The 15,118-nt window shown below is 59.3% G+C and overlaps 1 protein-coding gene across 1 annotated transcript in view; it reads left to right on the top strand.

Moving 5' to 3' along the window:
- The first annotated feature begins 151 nt into the window (after nt 1-151).
- LOC136305847 (chromodomain-helicase-DNA-binding protein 8-like) overlaps nt 152-15,118 on the top strand; it is a 49,151-nt gene continuing 34,184 nt past the window's right edge. The window contains exons 1-10 of the mRNA XM_066209167.1: nt 152-355; nt 4,179-6,090; nt 7,350-7,700; nt 8,455-8,855; nt 9,757-9,871; nt 10,497-10,679; nt 11,477-11,545; nt 11,637-11,692; nt 13,478-13,595; nt 14,486-14,569. Of these exons, the coding sequence (XP_066065264.1) occupies nt 5,527-6,090; nt 7,350-7,700; nt 8,455-8,855; nt 9,757-9,871; nt 10,497-10,679; nt 11,477-11,545; nt 11,637-11,692; nt 13,478-13,595; nt 14,486-14,569 (1,941 nt within the window). The 5' untranslated portion in view covers nt 152-355; nt 4,179-5,526. The remainder of the gene's footprint in view (nt 356-4,178; nt 6,091-7,349; nt 7,701-8,454; nt 8,856-9,756; nt 9,872-10,496; nt 10,680-11,476; nt 11,546-11,636; nt 11,693-13,477; nt 13,596-14,485; nt 14,570-15,118) is intronic.

Raw genomic sequence — 15,118 nt, 5'->3', positions numbered from 1 at the left:
CCCGGGCCAATGGGCGCGCGGCCGCGGCGGGGCTCGGCCAATGGGGAGCGCGGCGGAGGAGGGGCGTGGCCCGGCGGGCGGCCGCGCGTTGCGTTGCGCCGCAGCCGCTCCGTGAGGGCGGCCCCGGGCTCGGCGCGCGCGCGCGGGGGGGGCGCTGAGCGGCCCCTCCCCCCCTCAGGGGAGACCCCCCCCCTCCCCCTCCCCCCCTTTTTTCCATGGGAATCGAAATCCAAATGTTAAATAATTCCTGAGGGGAAATTTCTCTTCTCCCCCTCCCCCCGTTCTCAGGCAGGCCTGTGAGGGGCTCGGCCTCACCCCTCCCCCCTGCCCTCCCCTCAGGCGCGCGGCCGGACAGGTAAGGCGGGAAAACGGGGGGGGGGGAGGGGAGGGGGAGGGGAGGGGAGGGGGAGGGGCGGAACTTCCGGGTTGGGGTCCCAGGTCCCCATAAATGGGCACCAGTTATCCCAGTTTGGGGTCCCAGTTATCCCAGTTTGGGGTCCCAGTTATCCCAGTCTGGGGCCCCAGTTATCCCAGTTTTGGGCCCCAGTTATCCCAGTTTAGGGCCCCAGTTATCCCAGTTTGGGGCCCCAGTTATCCCAGTCTAGGGCCCCAGTTATCCCAGTTTAGGGCCCCAGTTATCCCAGTTTGGGGGCCCAGTTATCCCAGTTTAGAGCCCCAGTTATCCCAGTTTAGGGCCCCAGTTATCCCAGTCTGGGGCCCCAGTTATCCCAGTTTGGGGCCCCAGTTATCCCAGTCTAGGGCCCCAGTTATCCCAGTTTAGGGCCCCAGTTATCCCAGTTTGGGGGCCCAGTTATCCCAGTTTAGAGCCCCAGTTATCCCAGTTTAGGGCCCCAGTTATCCCAGTCTGGGGCCCCAGTTATCCCAGTTTGGGGCCCCAGTTATCCCAGTCTGAGGTCCCAGTTATCCCAGTTTGGGGCCCCAGTTATCCCAGTTTGGGGCCCCAGTTATCCCAGTTTAGGGCCCCAGTTATCCCAGTTTGGGGTCCCAGTTATCCCAGTCTGGGGCCCCAGTTATCCCAGTTTAGGGCCCCAGTTATCCCAGTTTAGGGCCCCAGTTATCCCAGTCTGGGGCCCCAGTTATCCCAGTTTGGGGCCCCAGTTATCCCAGTCTGAGGTCCCAGTTATCCCAGTTTGGGGCCCCAGTTATCCCAGTTTGGGGCCCCAGTTATCCCAGTTTAGGGCCCCAGTTATCCCAGTTTAGGGCCCCAGTTATCCCAGTCTGGGGCCCCAGTTATCCCAGTCTGGGGTCCCAGTTATCCCAGTTTGGGGCCCCAGTTATCCCAGTTTGGGGCCCCAGTTATCCCAGTTTGGGGCCCCAGTTATCCCAGTTTACGGCCCCAGTTATCCCAGTTTTGGGCCCCAGTTATCCCAGTCTAGGGCCCCAGTTATCCCAGTTTAGGGCCCCAGTTATCCCAGTCTAGGGCCCCAGTTATCCCAGTCTAGGGCCCCAGTTATCCCAGTCTGGGGCCCCAGTTATCCCAGTTTAGGGCCCCAGTTATCCCAGTCTGGGGTCCCAGTTATCCCAGTTTAGGGCCCCAGTTATCCCAGTTTAGGGCCCCAGTTATCCCAGTTTAGGGCCCCAGTTATCCCAGTTTGGGGCCCCAGTTATCCCAGTTTGGGGCCCCAGTTATCCCAGTCTGGGGCCCCAGTTATCCCAGTTTGGGGCCCCAGTTATCCCAGTTTAGGGTCCCAGTTATCCCAGTCTGGGGCCCCAGTTATCCCAGTTTTGGGCCCCAGTTATCCCAGTTTGGGGCCCCAGTTATCCCAGTCTGGGGCCCCAGTTATCCCAGTTTGGGGCCCCAGTTATCCCAGTCTGGGGCCCCAGTTATCCCAGTTTGGGGCCCCAGTTATCCCAGTTTGGGGCCCCAGTTATCCCAGTTTGGGGCCCCAGTTATCCCAGTTTAGGGCCCCAGTTATCCCAGTTTGGGGCCCCAGTTATCCCAGTTTAGGGCCCCAGTTATCCCAGTTTGGGGCCCCAGTTATCCCAGTCTGGGGCCCCAGTTATCCCAGTTTGGGGCCCCAGTTATCCCAGTTTGGGGCCCCAGTTATCCCAGTCTGGGGCCCCAGTTATCCCAGTCTAGGGCCCCAGTTATCCCAGTTTAGGGCCCCAGTTATCCCAGTTTGGGGCCCCAGTTATCCCAGTCTGGGGCCCCAGTTATCCCAGTTTTGGGCCCCAGTTATCCCAGTTTAGGGCCCCAGTTATCCCAGTTTGGGGCCCCAGTTATCCCAGTCTGGGGCCCCAGTTATCCCAGTTTAGGGCCCCAGTTATCCCAGTTTGGGGCCCCAGTTATCCCAGTCTAGGGCCCCAGTTATCCCAGTTTGGGGCCCCAGTTATCCCAGTCTGGGGCCCCAGTTATCCCAGTTTGGGACCCCAGTTATCCCAGTCTGGGGCCCCAGTTATCCCAGTCTGAGGTCCCAGTTATCCCAGTTTGGGGCCCCAGTTATCCCAGTTTGGGGCCCCAGTTATCCCAGTTTGGGACCCCAGTTATCCCAGTCTGGGGCCCCAGTTATCCCAGTCTGAGGTCCCAGTTATCCCAGTCTGGGGCCCCAGTTATCCCAGTTTAGGGCCCCAGTTATCCCAGTTTGGGGCCCCAGTTATCCCAGTTTGGGGCCCCAGTTATCCCAGTTTAGGGCCCCAGTTATCCCAGTTTGGGGCCCCAGTTATCCCAGTCTGGGGCCCCAGTTATCCCAGTCTGGGGCCCCAGTTATCCCAGTTTAGGGCCCCAGTTATCCCAGTTTAGGGCCCCAGTTATCCCAGTTTAGAGCCCCAGTTATCCCAGTTTAGGGCCCCAGTTATCCCAGTTTGGGGCCCCAGTTATCCCAGTCTGGGGCCCCAGTTATCCCAGTCTGGGGCCCCAGTTATCCCAGTTTGGGGCCCCAGTTATCCCAGTTTGGGGCCCCAGTTATCCCAGTTTGGGGCCCCAGTTATTCCAGTTTGGGGCCCCAGTTATCCCAGTTTAGGGCCCCAGTTATCCCAGTTTTGGGCCCCAGTTATCCCAGTTTAGGGCCCCAGTTATCCCAGTTTGGGGCCCCAGTTATCCCAGTTTGGGGCCCCAGTTATCCCAGTTTAGGGCCCCAGTTATCCCAGTCTGGGGCCCCAGTTATCCCAGTCTGGGGCCCCAGTTATCCCAGTTTAGGGCCCCAGTTATCCCAGTCTGGGGCCCCAGTTATCCCAGTTTAGGGCCCCAGTTATCCCAGTTTAGGGCCCCAGTTATCCCAGTTTGGGGCCCCAGTTATCCCAGTTTGGGGCCCCAGTTATCCCAGTCTGGGGTCCCAGTTATCCCAGTCTGGGGTCCCAGTTATCCCAGTCTGGGGCCCCAGTTATCCCAGTTTGGGGCCCCAGTTATCCCAGTTTGGGGCCCCAGTTATCCCAGTTTGGGGCCCCAGTTATCCCAGTTTGGGGCCCCAGTTATTCCAGTTTGGGGCCCCAGTTATCCCAGTTTAGGGCCCCAGTTATCCCAGTTTTGGGCCCCAGTTATCCCAGTTTAGGGCCCCAGTTATCCCAGTTTGGGGCCCCAGTTATCCCAGTTTGGGGCCCCAGTTATCCCAGTTTAGGGCCCCAGTTATCCCAGTCTGGGGCCCCAGTTATCCCAGTCTGGGGCCCCAGTTATCCCAGTTTAGGGCCCCAGTTATCCCAGTCTGGGGCCCCAGTTATCCCAGTTTAGGGCCCCAGTTATCCCAGTTTAGGGCCCCAGTTATCCCAGTTTGGGGCCCCAGTTATCCCAGTTTGGGGCCCCAGTTATCCCAGTCTGGGGTCCCAGTTATCCCAGTCTGGGGTCCCAGTTATCCCAGTTTGGGGCCCCAGTTATCCCAGTTTGGGGTCCCAGTTATCCCAGTTTAGGGCCCCAGTTATCCCAGTTTGGGGTCCCAGTTATCCCAGTTTGGGGTCCCAGTTATCCCAGTCTGGGGTCCCAGTTATCCCAGTCTGGGGTCCCAGTTATCCCAGTTTAGGGCCCCAGTTATCCCAGTTTGGGGTCCCAGTTACTGCTAAATGGGGTCCCAGTCCCCCCAGTCCATCCCAGTCCATCCCAGTCCCCCCAGTTCCCCTTACTGGGACCCCAAATCCCCCCAGGGTTCCCCCACCCTTTTTTTGGGGTAAAAACCCCAAATTCGGCGAGTTTTGGGCTCCCCCCTGACCCCATTTTTCTCTCCCCACAGCCTGGAGCTCCGGAGCCCCCCCAGCCTGAGAAGAGCCCCCCAAAAACCCCAAAAAACCCCCAAAAAAACCCCCAAAAAAACCCCAAAAAACCCCCAAAAAACCCCAAAAAACCCCAAAAACCCCCAAAAAATCCCAAAAAGCCCCCAAAAAACCCCAAAAAATCCCAAAAAATCCCCAAAAACCCCCAAAAACCCCAAAAAGCTCCCGGGACTCCCCAACCCCCCCGTTTTGGGGTTGGGGACCCCCAAATTCCCCCCCAGGACCCCCAAATTCCCTTTTTTTGGGGTCAAAACCTCCAAAATTACATTTTTGGGGTCACAAATTCCCGAAATTTCCATTTTCTGGGGTGAAACTTCACAAATTTCCGCTTTTTCCCTCTTTAACCCCCCAGAATTCCCGTTTTTGGGGTCAGGACCCCCCAAATTCCCGTTTTTGGGGTCACGACCCCCAAATTCCCCTTTTTCCTCTCTTGAAGCCCCCAAAGTTTCGGGTTTTTTCCGACAAATCCTAAATTTCCCTTTTTTCCCTTTTCTCTCCCCAATTTCCCCTTTTTTCCCCCTTTTTGACCCCCAAATTCCCGTTTTTTGCCTTTTTGGAGCCCAAATTTCCATCTCTTGGTGGCACAAACCCCCAAAATTTCCTTTTTTTGGGTTTTTAGGCCCCAAATTTCCTTTTTTTGCTTTCAGAACTTCCCAAATTTGTTTTTTGGCCTCAAGACCCCAAAAATTCCGTTTTTTTGTTTGAGACGCCTGAATTTCCATTTTTTGGGATCAAAACCTCCCAAATTTCCCATTTTTGGTTTCAAAACCTCCCAGATTTTAATTTTTTGGCGTCAAGACCTCCCAAAATTTCCGGTTTTTTGGGTTTTTAGGCCCCAAAATTTCGTTTTCAGGTTTCAAAACCTCCCAAATTTCCCATTTTTGGATTTTTAGGCCCCAAATTTTCATTTTTCGGGGTCAGAAGCTCCCAAAATTTGCCTTTTTTTGGGTTATTAGGCCAAAAATTTCTGGTTTTTTGGGTTTTTGTCCTCAAATTTCCATTTTTCGGGGTCAGAACCTCCCAAAATTTCCCTTTTTTTGGGTTTTTAGCCCCAAAATTTCCATTTTTGGGGGTTTTTAAGCCCCAAATTTCCGTTTTTTTTGTTTCAAAACCTCCCAAATTTCCGTTTTTCGGGGTCAGAACCTCCAAAAATTTCCGTTTTTCCGGGTTTTTGGCCCCAAAATTTCCGTTTTTCCGGGTTTTAGGCCCCAAAATTTCCGTTTTTCCGGGTTTTTGGCCCCAAAATTTCCGTTTTTCCGGGTTTCTCGGCCCCGAGTTCCCGTTTTCGGGGTTAACCCCTTCCCGGCCATGGCCGACCCCATCATGGACCTGTTCGACGACCCCAACCTGTTCGGCCTGGACCCGCTCCCCGAGGAGCTGGTCACGCCCCCGGCCCCGCCCCCCAGCGACCCATTGGCCGAGGCCTTGGGGCTCTCGGGGGCCCTGGACCCGCCCCCTGCCCCTGACCCCGCCCACGAGCCCACCCCGCCCCCGCCGCGCCCCTCCCCGCCCGAGGCGGAAGTGCTGAGCCAGGGGAATCCCTTCATGGGCGTGTCCGCCCCGCCCCAAGCCCCGCCCACCGCTCCGGGCGGGGCGGCCGCGCCCAAAATCGTCATCCTGAAAGCCCCGCCCCCCGGCGGCCCCGCCCCGGCCGCGCCCAACGGCGGCAAAGTCACCTTGGCCAAGGTGTTGGCCCCGCCCCAGATCCGGCCGGGCGCGGCCGCCGCCGCGGGCGTGGCCAAAGGGGGCGTGGCCGCGGGGGGCGTGGCCGCGGGCGGCCGGCAGGTGAAGCAGCTGCTGCTGCAGCCCCTCAAGGCCGGGGGCGGGGCCGGGACCCCCCTGAAACCCGGGCTGAGCCTGGGGCCCGCACAGGTGAGTCGGGGCGGGGCCGGGGGGGCTGGGGGAGGGGCCAGGGGGGCTGTGGGTGGGGCCAGGTGGGCTGTGGGTGGGGCTGGGTGGGGTTTGGGCGGGTTGGGTGTGGCCAGGTGTGGTTTGGGGGGGGCTAGGTGTGCTCAGGTGAGGTTTGGGAGGGGCTGGGTGTGCTCAGGTGAGGTGTAGTTGTCTCCAGGTGTGGTTTCAGTGGTCCCAGGTGTGGCCAGGTGTGGTTTGGGTGTGTCCAGGTGAGGTTTGCGTGTGCCCAGGTGGAGTTTGGGTGTGTCCAGGTGGGGTTTGGGTGTGTCCAGGTGGGGTTTGGGTGTGTCCAGGTGGGGTCTGGGTGAGTCCAGGTGTCCTTTGAGGCCGTCCAGGTGGGCTCAGTTGTGTGCAGGTGTGGTTTCGGTGTGCCCAGGTGCGCTCTGACTCTGCCCAGGTGTGGTTTGTGGCTGTCCAGGTGTACCCAGGTGTGGCTTATGGGTACCTAGGTGTGTTCTAACTGCACCCAGATGTGCCCAGGTGTGGTCTGACTGTGCTCAGGTGTGTCCAGGTGTGGACTATGGGTGTTCAGTTGTATCCAGGTGTATCCAGGTGTGCCCAGGTGTGTTTTATGGGTACCCAGGTGTGCCCAGGTGTGGTCTAATTGTACCCAGGTGTGGTTTGGGGGTACCCAGGTGTGTTCTAACTGCACCCAGGTGCGCCCAGGTGTGTTGTAACTGTGCCCAGCTGTACTCAGGTGTGCTTGAGGGGTATCTAACTGCGCCCAGGTGCACTCAGGTGTGGTTTAGGGGTATCTAACTGCGCCCAGGTGTACTCAGGTGTGGTTTAGGGGTATCTAACTGCGCCCAGGTGCACTCAGGTGTGGTTTAGGGGTATCTAACTGCGCCCAGGTGTACTCAGGTGTGGTTTAGGGGTATCTAACTGCGCCCAGGTGTACTCAGGTGTGGTTTAGGGGTATCTAACTGCGCCCAGGTGTACTCAGGTGTGGTTTAGGGGTATCTAACTGTGCCCAGGTGTACTCAGGTGTGGTTTAGGGGTATCTAACTGTGCCCAGGTGCGCTCAGGTGTGCTTTAGGGGTACCCAGGTGCGCCCAGGTGCGCTCAGATGTGGTTTAGGGGTATCTAACTGCGCCCAGGTGCGCTCAGGTGTGCTTTAGGGGTACCCAGGTGCGCCCAGGTGCGCTCAGGTGTGGTTTAGGGGTACCCAGGTGCGCCCAGGTGCGCCCGGGCGCCCCCTGACGCCGCCCCCGTCCCCGCAGGGCGAGTCCAAGCGCATCACGCTGGTGCTGCAGCAGCCGGGCGCGGGCGCGGCCCCGGGGCAGCGGCACGTGGTGCTGGGGACCCTCCCGGGGAAGCTGCTGGTGCAGGGCGGGGCCGCCACGCCCCCCGCCGCCCCCGCCGCCAAGGCCGCGCCCGCCGGCCACGCCCCCGCCAAGGTGGTGACCATCCAGCTGCAGGTGCAGCCCACGGCCGCGCCCGGCCAGCCGCAGAAGATCCAGCTGATCCAGCAGGCCGGGGCGGGGCCGGTGGGCGTGGCCCAGGTGCCCCAGGTGGTGGGCGGGGCCGGGCAGAGGCTGACGGTGCCGCTGAAGGTGGTGCTGCAGCCGCAGGTGAGTCACCCGGGGGCGGGGTCACCTGGGGGTGGGGCCACCCAGGGGTGGGGTCACCCGGGGCGGGGTCACTGAGGGGCGGGGTCACCAATGGGTGGGGTCACCGAGGGGCGGGGTCACCCAGGGGCAGGGTCACAGAGGGGCGTGGTCTGGTGGGTTGGGGGTGGTCAGTGGGATTTTGGATGGTCACTCGGGTGTGGGGCGGTCACTCAGGTGTGGGGTGGTCACTCAGGTTTGGGGTGGTCACTCGGGTTTGGGGTGGTCACTCAGGTGTGGGGTGGTCACTCAGGTGTGGGGTGGTCACTCAGGTTTGGGGTGGTCACTCGGGTTTGGGGTGGTCAGTTGGCTTTGGAGTGGTCAGTTGGCTTTGGGGTGGTGGTCACTCGAGTCACGGTGGTCAGTTGAGTTCGGGGCTGGTGGTCACTCAGCCGTGACCTCACTGACCACCCAGCCGTGCTGACCACCCACCCCTGGCCTGACTGACCACTCGACGCTGTTGGTCATCAAACCATGACCTTGGTGGTCACTCGGCCGCGGTGGTCACTCACTCCTGGTCTCACTGACCACCCACCCCTGGCCTGGCTGACCACCCCGCCGTGCTGACCACCCAGCCGTGACCTTGGTGGTCACTCGGCCGCGGTGGTCACTCACTCCTGGTCTCACTGACCACCCCGCCGTGCTGACCACGCCCACCCCATCCCCGCCGACCGCCCCGGCCCGGTCACTCCCCTCACGGTCACTCTGTCCCCCTCAGGCCGCCTCCTCCGCCGGCGCCGCCTCGGCCGGCCTCTCTGTGGTCAAAGTCCTGACCGACCCCGGCGCCGCCGCCGCCGCCGCCCCTCCTTCCTCCTCGTCGTCGTCGTCGTCGTCGTCGCGCGGCGCGTCCGACGAGAGCCGCAAGCTGGAGCACCAGAAGAAGCAGGAGAAGGCCAACAGGATCGTGGCCGAGGCCATCGCCCGCGCGCGCGCCCGCGGCGAGCAGAACATCCCGCGCGTCCTCAACGAGGACGAGCTGCCCAGCGTCCGGCCCGACGACGACGGCGACAGGAAGCGCCGGAGGAAGGCGGCCGGCGAGCGCGGCGCCAAGGAGGAGAGGAGCAGGAGGGGCAAGGGGCAAGGCGCGGGCGGCAAGAGCAAAGGGCGCGGCAAGGCCAGGTGAGCCCGGCGGGGCCGTCCTGGTCTCGGCGCGCGGCTGGGGGTGGTGGGCGTCAGAGGCTGGCGGTCATCGAGCCTTGGTGGTCATCAGAGGTGGGGTTTGGGGGTCGTCAAATTTTGGTGTGCATCCTGGTCTTGGTGGTCATCAAAAGTTGGCGTCCGTCATGGTCTTGGTGGGCAGCAGGGGTTGGTGGACGTCAAAGGTTGGTGGACGTCAAAGGTTGGTGGGCAACAAAGATTGGTGGACATCAAAGGTTGGTGGGCATCAAAGGTTGGTGGACATCAAAGATTGGTGGGCATCAAAGGTTGGTGGGCATCAAAGGTTGGTGGGCATCAAAGGTTGGTGGGCATCAAAGGTTGGTGGGCATCAAAGGTTGGTGGACATCAAAGGTTGGTGGACATCAAAGGTTGGTGGGCAACAAAGGTTGGTGGGCATCAAAAGTTGGTGGTCATCAGAGTTTGGGTTTGGTGGTCATCCAAGGTTGGGTTTGGTGGTCATCAAACTTTGGTGTCCATCTTGGTCTTGGTGGTCATCAAAGCCTGGTGGTCAGCATGGTTTTGGTGGTCATCAAAGGCTGGTGGTCATCAGTAGTTGGTGGTCATCAAAGCTTGGTGGTCATCAATGGTTGGTGGTCACTCAGTGGTCACAGTGGTCACTCACTGGTCAGTGGTCACTCAGCAGTCACTCAGCGGTCGCTGCAGTCACTGAGCAGTCACTGCGGTCACTGTGGTCACTCAGCTGTTACTCAGTGGTCACTCAGTGTTCACTGTGGTCACTCTGGTCATTCAGTGGTCAGTGGTCACTCACTGGTCAGTGGTCACTCAGCAGTCACTGTGGTCACTCAGTGGTCACTCAGCGGTCACTCAGTGGTCACTCAGCGGTCACCGCGGTCCCTTGCAGCACCATCACGCCGGTGGTGGGGAAGAAGCGGAAGCGGAACGCGTCCTCCGACAACTCGGACTCGGAGGCGCTGCCGGCGCCGTCCCCGCGCCACGACGACGACAGCAGCGTGCAGGTGAGCGCACCTGGGGACTCTGGGACACACCTGGACACACCTGGGACACACCTGAGGACAGCTGAGCACACCTGGGCACACCTGGGGAAACCTGGGGACACACCTGGGGACACCTGGGACACACCTGGGCACACCTGGGGACACCTGGGACACACCTGGGCACACCTGGGGACACACCTGGGACACACCTGGGGACAGCTGAGCACACCTGGGCACACCTGGGGACTCTGGGACACACCTGGGACACCTGGGACACCTGGGGACACCTGGGGACACACCTGGAGACACACCTGAGGACACCTGGGGACAGCTGGGGACACCTGGGTGGGCGGGGTCACCTGTGCTGTGTCCCCCCTGTGCTGTCTCACCTGTCTCACCTGTGTCTCACCTGTCTCACCTGTCTCACCTGTGTCTCACCTGTCACTCACCTGTGTCCCACCTGTGTCTCACCTGTCTCACCTGTGTCTCACCTGTCACTCACCTGTGTCCCACCTGTGTCTCACCTGTCACTCACCTGTGTCCCACCTGTGTCTCACCTGTCCCACCTGTGTCTCACCTGTGTCTCACCTGTCTCACCTGTCCCACCTGTGTCTCACCTGTCTCACCTGTGTCTCACCTGTCCCAGAAGCGGCGCTCGAACCGGCAGGTGAAGCGGAAGAAGTACACCGAGGACCTGGACATCAAGATCACGGACGACGAGGAGGAGGAGGAGCTGGACGTGACGGGCCCCGCCCGCCCCGAGCAGGCCCCGCCCCCGGCCCCGCCCGACGCCGACGCCGACGCGCTGCCCTCCATGCAGTTCTTCGTGGTGGGTGCCCTTCGTCGTCACCTTCATCCTCCTCATCCTCCTCACCTTCCGGTCCCCGTGACCTTCCTCACCTTCTCTGTCCTCACCTTCTCCCATCCTCCTCATCCTCCTCACCTTCCGGTCCCCGTGGCCTTCGTCCCCGCCCCGACCTCCTTCACCTTGCCCTTCGTCATCCTCCTCACCTTCATCTTCATCCCCGTCGTCTTCGTCACCTTCATCCTATTCACCTTCCGTTCCCCGTGGCCTTCGTCCCCGTCCCGTCACCTTCGTCACCCCCTCAACGTTCTTTATCTTGTCCGGCGTCATCTTCCTCACCTCCTCTGTCCCATCATTCTCGTCCCCGTCATCTTCATCACCTTCATCCCCTTCACCTCCATCCCCGTGACCTTCCTCACCTTCTCCGTCCCCATCATCTTCCTCCCCATCATCTTCATCGCCTTCATCCTCTTCGCCTTTTTTACTTTGTTCGTTGTCTTCCTCACCTTCCACATCCCCGTCACCTTCCTCACCCTCTCCATCCCCATCATCTTCCTCCTCATCATCTTCATCACCTTCATCGTCCTCACCTCCATCCCCGTGACCTTCCTCACCTTCTCCCATCCCCGTCACCCTCCTCACCTCCATCCCCATCACCCTCCTCACCTTCCCCATCCCCGTGACCTTCCTCACCTTCTCCCATCCCCGTCACCCTCCTCACCTCCATCCCCATCACCCTCCTCACCTTCCCCATCCCCGTGACCTTCCTCACCTTCTCCCATCCTCATCATCCTCCTCACCTCCCTTGGTGGCCCGGCCAGGAGAACCCGAGCGAGGAGGACGCCGCCATCGTGGACAAGGTGCTGTCCATGCGAGTGGTCAAGAAGGAGGTGAGGCGGCCGGCGGTCAGCGGGGTGGGCGGGGTCGCCTGCCGGCCTTCCTCACCCTCCTCCTCCTCCTCCTCCCCTTCCTCCCCCTCAGCTGCCCTCGGGACAGTTGGTGGAGGCCGAGGAGTTCTTCGTCAAGTACAAGAACTAGTAGGTGGTCGCTGCCGGTCACTCCGGGGTCGTCTGGGGTCACTGGGGGGTCACTGGTGGTCACTCGGGGTCGTCTGGGGTCATTTGGGGTCACTGCTGGTCACTCCGGGGTCACTTAGGGGGTGACTGGGGTCATTGGGGGTCATTTCGGGTCGCTGCTGGTCACTTGGGGTCACTGCCGGTCACTCCGGGGTCATTGGGGGTCACTGCTGGTCACTGCGGGGTCACTTGGGGTCACTGGGGGTCACCTGGGGTCACTGCGGGGTCATCTGGGGTCTCTGGGGGTCACTGCTGGTCACTTCGGGGTCACTCTGGGGGTCACTGGGGGACATCTGGGGTCACTGCTGGTCACTCTGGGGTCATCTGGGGTCGCTGCGGGGTCACTGTTGGTCACTCCAGGGTTATTGGGGGTCACTGCTGGTCACTCCGGGGTCACTTGGGGGTCACTGGGGTCATTGGGGATCACTGTGGGTCACTCCGGGGTCGCTGCTGGTCACTCCGGGGTCACTCTGGGGGTCATTTGGGGTCATCAGCCATCGTTTGTGGTCATCCGTGGCCAGTTTGGGGTCACTGGGGGTCACTGGGGTCACTCCTGGTCATTCACGGTCATTTGTGGTCACTCCTGGTCACTTTGGGGTCACCTGTGACCATTTTGGGCCATTTCTGGGTCGTTTTTGCGTCGTTTTTGGCCGTTTTTGGGTCATTTTTGGCCATTTTTGGGTCGTTTTTGGGGCGTTTTTGGCCCTTTTTGGGTCGTTTTTGGGGCGTTTTTGGTCATTTCTGGGTCATTTTTGGGTCGTTTTTGGCCATTTTTGGGTCATTTTTGGCCATTTTTGGGTCGTTTTGGGGTTATTTTTGGGGCGTTTTTGGGGCGTTTTTGGGGCGTTTTTGGCCCTTTTTGGGTCGTTTTTGGGGCGTTTCTGGTCATTTCTGGGTCGTTTTTGGGTCGTTTTTGGCCATTTTTGGGTCATTTTTGGCCATTTTTGGGTCATTTTTGGGTAGTTTTTGGCCATTTTTGGGTCATTTTTGGGTCATTTTTGGCCCTTTTTGGGTCGTTTTTGGGTAGTTTTTGGCCATTTTTGGGTCGTTTTTGGGTCGTTTTTGGCCCTTTTTGGGTCATTTTTGGGTCGTTTTTGGCCATTTCTGGGTCATTTTTGGGTCGTTTTTGGCCATTTTTGGGTCGTTTTTGGCCGTTTTTGGGGTCATTTTTGGGTCGTTTTTGGCCATTTTTGGGTCGTTTTTGGCCGTTTTTGGGGCGTTTTTGGCCATTTCTGGGTCATTTTTGGGTGGTTTCTGGCCATTTTTGGGGCGTTTTTGGGTCGTTTTTGGCCATTTTTGGGTCGTTTTTGGTCATTTTTGGGTCGTTTTTGGCCATTTTTGGGTCGTTTTTGGCCGTTTTTGGGTCATTTTTGGGTAGTTTTTGGCCATTTTTGGGGCGTTTTTGGGGCGTTTTTGGCCCTTTTTGGGTCGTTTTTGGGGCGTTTTTGGCCATTTTTGGGTCATTTTTGGGGCGTTTTTGGCCATTTTTGGGTCATTTTTGGGTCGTTTTTGGCCATTTTTGGGTCATTTTTGGGGCGTTTTTGGCCATTTTTGGGGCGTTTTTGGCCGTTTTTGGGTCGTTTTTGGGGCGTTTTTGGGGCGTTTTTGGGGCGTTTCTGGCCATTTTTGGCTCGTTTTTGGCCGTTTTTGGGTGGTTTCTGGGTCACTTCGGGGGCGTTTTTCGGGGCTTCTGGGTGGGGGGCGTGTCCCTCCCCTGCCCCAGGTGAGCGGCGGCCCCGCCCCCAGCTCGTACCTGCACTGCGAGTGGGCGACCATCGCGCAGCTGGAGAAGGACAAGAGGATCCACCAGAAGCTCAAACGCTTCAAGACCAAGATGAACCAGATGCGGCATTTCTTCCACGAGGTGCGCGCCGATTCCCGCGGGAAAAACGGGATCTGGGGGGAAAAAACGGGATTTGGGGGGAAAATTGGGAATTTTGGGGGGGAAAACCAGGATTTTTGACAGGGAAAATCGGGATTTTTTTTTGACAGGGAAAATCGGGATTTTTAGGGGGAAAAGTCGGAGTTTTTTGGGGAAAAATCGGGATTTTTGGGGGGAGAAAATGGAATTTTTTGGGGGGGAAAATTTGGGATTTTTTGGGGGGAAATCGGGATTTGTAGGGGGGAAAAAATCAGGGTTTTTTGACAGAGAAAGTCGAGATTTTTGGGGTGGAGAAATCGGAATTTTTTAGGGGGAAAAATCGGGGTTTTGGGGGGAGAAAAATTGGGATTTTTTGACAGGAAAGTCGGGATTTTTGGGGGGGGGAAAATCGGGATTTTTGACTGAGAAAATCGGAATTTTTGGGGGGGAGAAATAGGAATTTTTTTGGGGAGGGGAAATTGGAATTTTTTTGGGGGAAAAAATCAAGATTTTTTGGGTGAAAATCAGGGTTTTTCGGGGGAAATCGGGATTTATTGGGGGGGAAAATCGGGATTTTTGGGGGGAAAATCAGGATTCTTGGGGGGAAATCAGGATTTTTCGGGGGAAATCGGGATTTTTCGGGGGAAAGCGGGATTCTCGGGAGGAAATTGGGGTTTTTAGGGGGGAAATTGGGATTTTTTGGGGGGAAATCGGGATTTTTCGGGGGGAAATCGGGATTTTTCGGGGGAAATCGGGATTTTTTGGGGGAAATCGGGATTTTTGGGAGGAAATCGGGATTCTCGGGGGAAATGGGGGTTTTGGGGCGGCCCGGGGGTCGGCCGGGAGCAGCTCCGCGTGTCGAGCGGAGCGACACTCCGGCGCGCTGCGCGCAGGACGAGGAGCCGTTTAACCCCGACTACGTGGAGGTGGATCGCATCCTGGACGAGTCGCACGGCGTGGACAAGGACAACGGCGAGGTGGGGCCGGCGCCGGGGTCGGCGCGGGGGGCGGGGCCGGAGCGGCGCGGGCGCGGCGCGCTCCCGGGGCCGGCGGTTGGCGCCGCGGTTGGGGGGGAACGCCGGGATCGGGCGGGAAGGGATTGAACGGCGAGGGAGTGGCGCGGGGGGGGCTTGTGGTGGGAGGGGCCCGAGGAACGAGGTTCGGCTGTGCTCACCTGGCCGGGTGTGTTCACCTGACCAGGTGTGCTCCCTCACCTGACCAGGTGTGTTCACCTGACCGGGTGTGTTCACCTGCCTGGGTGTGTTTACCTGCCTGGGTGTGCTCACCTGACCGGGTGTGTTCACCTGACCGGGTGTGTTGACCTGACCGGGTGTGTTCACCTGCCCGGGCGTGTTCCCTCACCTGGCCGGGTGTGTTCACCTGACCGGGTGTGTTCCCTCACCTGGCCAGGTGTGTTCCCTCACCTGCCTGGGTGTGTTCACCTGACCAGGTGTATTCCCTCACCTGCCCAGGTGTGTTCCCTCACCTGACCAGGTGTGCTCACCTGGCCGGGTGTGTTCCCTCAC

The sequence above is a fragment of the Chamaea fasciata genome, unplaced genomic scaffold, assembly GCF_029207755.1.
Source record: "Chamaea fasciata isolate MVZ Bird 193981 ecotype frontalis unplaced genomic scaffold, bChaFas1.0.hap1 SCAF_706, whole genome shotgun sequence".
In the NCBI taxonomy this organism is placed as follows: domain Eukaryota; kingdom Metazoa; phylum Chordata; class Aves; order Passeriformes; family Sylviidae; genus Chamaea; species Chamaea fasciata.
This window is presented reverse-complemented; position numbering and strand designations above follow the sequence as displayed.